The following is a 6,343-nucleotide window of genomic DNA, read 5'->3' as shown; positions in this document are numbered from 1 at the left end:
TGCCGCGCTGTTTCCGCAACTTATTTCACTGTGATGGCTTCTTGATCATGTCAATGCAACGAAATTAAGTTTACCTCCAATCCATCCAGTACTACTCGCTGTCAGCTGTAACTGGTCCAAACATTTCATATCTACTTCATGCTGGACAGAGTTACGACTTGCCCCTCAGCCACTTATCCTCCCAGTTCTCGGAGTCCTTTTAGTTTTAGCCAACTAGCATTTGACAGCAATTCTTGATGGACAGGGGCTGTAGCATACCTTTTATAAATTGTGTTCGTCCTTGATTCTGCACGCGGAAATGCAGGCTCTTGCGGGGGGACTGTCGATGTTTTCCATATGTACTAGTACAGCAACATCCATTCTTACACACCATTTAAAGCTGCAACTTGCAACCCTTTTGTGATTTGTTAATGCAAAGGCCTGCTGCATTTCCAAGTGAACGTAACTGTCCTTGAGCATGTAATAAAGCATAATGCTTTTAGCGTCTCCAAAACGCAGATTGTAATATGTTGCAGTGATTGCTTTTAAAGAAAATTAATGCAGCTATCAATTTTACTATGCATCGTACCTGCTGCAGCTGGACTGGGCTAGAGTTAGAGTTGCTGCACAATTGTACCGTTTCAGCAATCTTTTCCAGAAAGAGACCTCCTCTTGCCTTTTTTATTTAATACACCACACTGCCTATAGCAAATTCACACCATAACTGGCAACTGCCCCATTCATTTTCTACTCAAGAATCATTAATGGTATATTAGTAAAGATGAAAGGTAGCATCATTGCCATCTGAGCATCTCTTCATTTCTACTCAACAATGTTTTCCCGAATCAATAACGTCCATCTTCAATACATCTTGTTGCCCTATAAAAGTGCAATTCCAAACTTATGAACAGGAGGAGGGGCATGCAGGATCAGCGAAACAAAACAGATCGCGGGGCCAACAAAAATCTTGAAACAATAACAAAATCTTGTAATGACTCCTCGAATTTTGTTCAAAGACTAAATAGAGAAATTAAACGTTTTTGTTCCCTTGTATTGTATGCTAAACAATTGGTTCAGTCCTACACGCTTTCTCATTAATACGATGGAGGGTAAAATTATTGCTACCTATCTTACTTGTTTATTTGATAAATTTTTCATTGAATCGTGTATTTATAAAGATATTGCTGGCTTTGTTGTTGCTGGTGGAGGCAATAAATCCATCTTAAAACTCATTGCTGGTATTTACTGAGCCAGACAAATGTCTAGGTGTCGTTTAATTCACATAATTAAATTACTCGTACTCACCTTTAAATTGTGGCAATTACGGACAGGTGACACTTTTAAATACGTGACTAGCAACAATATTGATGGTAAGCCCGTGTTACCTGTCCCTTCTTTTTTTTTTTTTGTGACGGCCCCTCAGTTTTTCACCTTTTTTCGATTTCGCATCTGTAACTTCAATTAACAACTACTAGAAGGCTCATGCTTTAAGCCTCCGCATGCAGCATTTGAAAGATGATCAAGAATCTTAAGTACTTGAGTTTAAACCTTAAATGAAGTACTTCTTCAAATTCTCTTGAGGACGTAGATTGTTCTTACTACTAACACGAAGTTATTAGGTTAAGAAAGAAGTTTGATCTGAATTTTATCAAAGGGATGTAACTTTTTTTTTTTTTTTTTTGTTTTAAAGAATGTTAATTTATGCCAAAATACATTCTTCTTTTAGTTCCGACTTCCTACACTTGGATATCAATGTGAAACTCCTTTTCCTCATTAGTTTTATTTATGCAGCTATCTGACAGGCTTATGATTTTCTAAAATTCCTACTTCTTATGGCACTTAGTTGCCATTAACAACCAGTACTGCTCTCCCTATAATTGAAAGTGCAAAAAAAAAACGTATACATGATAAGCTGCTTCATAATTGTTTCATTTATCTGCCGAATCTGTAATCTCCTAGAACATTAACTAGTTTTTTTTTTATGTTTAATGCTACAAACAAACATAAAGTGGCATTACAATCAAAGAAAAAAAAAGAATTGAATCTGCAAAATAAAAGTTCAAGAAAACATTTAATGTACACTACGTGGAAGTGGTGTTTGTAGCCGTTGTGATTAATTAGTAATGATTTCAGTTAAGATTAATTTAGCTTCTTTCTTTGGCAATATTTGTATCCACAATCCTGCTGATTTGAGAAGGAAAAAAAAAAAAGAAGAAAAATAGATACTTGTATCCACAACGCCGAAAGTTATGCCAAACGGACTGAAAGCTCTCAGAGCGTTACATCCAAGGCTAATAATTTACTGATACCCATCCATAAGTAATTGGGTACAGGTATCTTAAGTTTTTATATATAAGTATAAATGGGTTATTTAATAATATTTATTTAATAAATAGATATAATTATATAATCCATCAAACCCAATTAACTCATTTAAAATTATTTCCACAATCACATTCATTTATAGTTGTCTTCAGCAATAGTATCCTAATTTCTTCATCACCTTTGACCAAACGCAGCATCAGAAAGTGGAGAACCTAATGGAAAGATAGGAGAATATGTTAGCCAATTTTTAACTTAAAGATAAAGAATAACTATACACTAGGAGATTTTTTTTATCGTGTTTTCATCTGTATTTTCTTGATATATATCCAATTTCAAGTTCATAAGTTGGCCAATAATTGTTTAATCTCTTTTTTTCATGGTTCCAAATCCTTTCTCTATTGCACAGCAAAAATACATGGATCTGTTAAAAGGCGCTGCTGAAAATTATCATCATTCTTGGTGGAAGAGACAAGAATTAATTGGTGCTTTTCTTTTTCTGGGCTCAGTTATTCTCTTAATAAAAGAGACTATATATAGTCATTTTGTCATGATGTCCTACTTAAATTTTTTTCCTCGGTTTCTTCATTTTGTCATGATGCTAACTACTTTTATTTCAATTATTATTATTATTATTTGCTGGTTTTATCTTATTATTTTATTTTCTCTTAATTTGCTCATTTTTCAGCATTACCAATTTAGGGCAAACTCTAACTTCCTTTCCTACCTTTCCAAAATGAAACTGTAAATTTATGCACAAAAAAAATGCTAGGGGTTAGAAGTTTTTTAATTAAGTTTTTATGTTAACTTTCATATTATTTAGTCCAAAGTTTTATATTCTTATTATTCAATTATTAAATAGTATGTAATTTTGTAACATAGCGCACAGATGGGATAAAAATGGTAATTAAACTTATTGTGCATTATAAATGGATTGACTCATTTTAAATTACCTAAACCTGCTCAAAATCACTCATTTTGACACCTCTAATTAAGATAACAACAAGATCAGGGTTGTAAAAAGGACAAAATTGCTATTGGAGGGCTTTGATTCAAGTAAAAGGGACAGTGCAGAATAGTCAATAAACATGTTTTGGAATGGATTTTGATTTAGGTTCTCCTTGCTGCATAACTTTTTGACTGATTCAAAGTTTTCTTTCTTCTACATTAGATAACAAATAAAAGTCATCAATGCAAAACATAACTCCATAAGCCATCTCAAACATAAGGATAACTACCGCTTCGCATCCGATTAAGTGTAGCTGAATTATTCTGTGATTTTATCAATTGTAGTGAATGGACAGGTGGCTGACTAATTAGAATGTGGAATAAGGAGCGATATGAGCAAATGGATGGATAGTAGATTGGAAGTGCTAAAATACTAAAGACCAACACGTATGTTTACCATGCGAATTCTGTATTAAAGTAATCATGGATACAATTTTGATTCAATCCTTCATTCGTTTGATATTTTATAAACTAGAACACATATATAAAATTTGATATGTATATTGAAATTAAAATTATTTGCAACCACTAATGCATAGAGTGTTAGTATAAGAAAAAACTAATAATTTAATTTTTCTGTATAAAATTTTCAAAAAGCGAGTAGGTGCCTGCACAGGAGGAAGAAGATATCTAGTTTGAACTTTGGGAGTCTGCAGCCATGAGAGAATACAGTTTCTCCTTGTCACTTATGTACTGTATTCACAACCGTGCGCAAAGAGAATTGACCTACATAGACAGACGGCGATGGTACAATGAAATGAAATAATGAATGAACATGAATTTTGTTAGTTGAGCCAAAATAAAAATATACCCTTGGATTATAAATCTTCTTGGTACATTTCGGTCCCATGGATTAATGAACTATATTTCCCTGTATATATATATATATATACACGTATATACATATATTATATACACATTGTCATTTTGGTGTCAATAGTCAAGAATCCTCCTCTATATATCCTTCTCTCTATTTCTCTGCAGAATATCTGTTTGATCTTTTGGAGCGCTGGATAAAAGTAGGATTTAGTTAGTATCAAGTATCAAGGGATCATATTCTTGACTGGCTAGCCCTTTAAAATGGGAAGATCACCATGCTGCGACAAAGTTGGGTTGAAGAAAGGAACGTGGACAGCCGAGGAAGACCAAAAGCTCTTGACTTACATCGAACGACATGGCCATGGAAGTTGGCGAGCCCTCCCATCAAAAGCTGGTGACCTCCATCTACCTTTGTTTGTAGTTTTTTTTTTTTTTGGAATTTGTTACCGTTTGCTTCTTTGCGCACGTTTTGGTCCCTCTCGTTCACAAAAAACATGAGCACTATTTTATATCCTAGCGTCTGCCAAAAATAACTTTTGTACTTTGCTTGGTTATTAGGGCTTCAAAGATGTGGCAAGAGCTGTAGACTTAGGTGGACAAATTATCTGAGGCCTGATATCAAGAGAGGAAAATTCAGTTTGCAAGAAGAACAGACCATTATCCAACTCCATGCACTTCTTGGAAACCGGTAAGAAGATCAATCTGCAACATGCATGATCAACTATGCTTGCTTACACCCACCCCCCTACCCCCCCCCCCCCCACCCCCCAAGAAAAAAGAAAAGAAAAGAAAAGCGTTCAACTGTTCTTGCATTATTGGCCTGCACACGAAAAATGAAACTTATTTTCTGTATTTTTCATCTTCATAGTACGAGCACATATAAAAGGCTTCATCTGTTTAGCATATTCTTTTTCATTATTTTATTTGAATCACAAATATATTTTTCAACCATATAATCATATTTTTATCTCATATACCTCATATAAAAAAAACTACATTTCAAATAAAATTTTCAAATAATAGTCCATCCAAACACACCTATTTTTTTAAATGGTGATATAGATGGTCAGCCATAGCAGCTCATCTGCCGAAGCGAACAGACAACGAGATAAAGAACTACTGGAACACACATCTGAAGAAGAGACTAACCAAGATGGGCATCGATCCAGCAACTCATAAGCCAAAAACCAACGCCTTTGGCTGCAGCCAACAAAAGGATGCCGCGAACCTTAGTCACATGGCTCAATGGGAAAGTGCTCGTCTTGAAGCCGAAGCTAGACTTGTTCGCGAATCAAAACTCTTGTCCTCCATTCCTTATCCAACTAAACCCTCGTTCCAACCACCATGCCTTGATATACTAAAAGTATGGCAAGCAACATGGACGACAACAAAGAACGTTACTAGTACTAATGGTTTTTTCACCTCTAACGGAAACCTTCAATCTCCAAACTCTACCTTAAACTTCTCGGACAACATGTTCCCTGTTCCTCGTACCAATGCTGGTTTTGGTGCAAATGTAGCTATTCCAGTCATGGAGTATGTCGAAAACTCGAAGCAACAGGTAGGTTCTGGGACAATGACAAAACAAACTGTCCCAAATAGCTGGAAGCCTCTAGGGAAACTAAATCAACACGATCACCAGGTGGAGGTTGGGGAAAGAATGGACATGGAGGTGATGGATAACGCAATACAGCTTGACGATAATGACAATATTGAATACCCTAACCCTGATGATGCTGGATACATTGCAGAAAACTCTTTAAGGCATCAGAGTTTCATGGAAGGCTTTGCCAGCATTCTATCGGATGATGGCAATAACTCCACCAGCCCTAATGGACCCTGTTACAATCTTGACAATAGCAGCTGTGGTGGTGATCTTGAAGACAACAGAAAATATTGGAATAATATCCTCGACAATGTGGTTACTTTCACGTCTGGTTCACCAATTTTCTGAGTAATAATCTTCATTAGACTAGGTTAATTTAAGGAGGCTATAATTGCCAAGAAGAACAATTGCTTGGTTTGAAAGAAAATCGAAGGATAATCAACATGTGTAGTAGGAGTGCTCAAACTAAGAATGTGCTTAGTTGGTTATCCCAGAAATTTAGCTGTTTTTCTTTTGTTATTAGCTAGTCGACCTGATTAAGTTTCTAGTATTGTTTCCTAGGTGAAAAAAGAGTTTGTACTTTCTTGATTATGATAATAGTGGTGATGG

General features: G+C 35.4%; 1 protein-coding gene across 1 annotated transcript; it reads left to right on the top strand.

Annotated features, from left to right (window-relative positions):
• Positions 1-4,389: 4,389 nt before the first annotated feature.
• Positions 4,390-6,082, top strand: LOC113715497 (transcription factor MYB16-like). Its single transcript, XM_072072184.1, has 3 exons — positions 4,390-4,522; positions 4,687-4,816; positions 5,191-6,082. The coding sequence occupies exons 1-3, from the start codon at positions 4,390-4,392 to the stop codon at positions 6,080-6,082; spliced, it is 1,155 nt and encodes a 384-aa protein (XP_071928285.1).
• Positions 6,083-6,343: the final 261 nt, after the last annotated feature.

The sequence above is a fragment of the Coffea arabica genome, chromosome 11e (assembly GCF_036785885.1).
Source record: "Coffea arabica cultivar ET-39 chromosome 11e, Coffea Arabica ET-39 HiFi, whole genome shotgun sequence".
Lineage (NCBI taxonomy): Eukaryota > Viridiplantae > Streptophyta > Magnoliopsida > Gentianales > Rubiaceae > Coffea > Coffea arabica.
This window is presented reverse-complemented; position numbering and strand designations above follow the sequence as displayed.

Coding starts and splice junctions, on each gene's coding strand:
- LOC113715497 (XM_072072184.1), top strand. CDS start 4,390: ATGGGAAGATCACCATGCTGCGACAAAGTTGGGTTGAAGAAAGGAACG. Junction 4,523..4,686: donor AGCCCTCCCATCAAAAGCTG/GTGACCTCCATC, acceptor CTTGGTTATTAG/GGCTTCAAAGATGTGGCAAG. Junction 4,817..5,190: donor CATGCACTTCTTGGAAACCG/GTAAGAAGATCA, acceptor ATGGTGATATAG/ATGGTCAGCCATAGCAGCTC.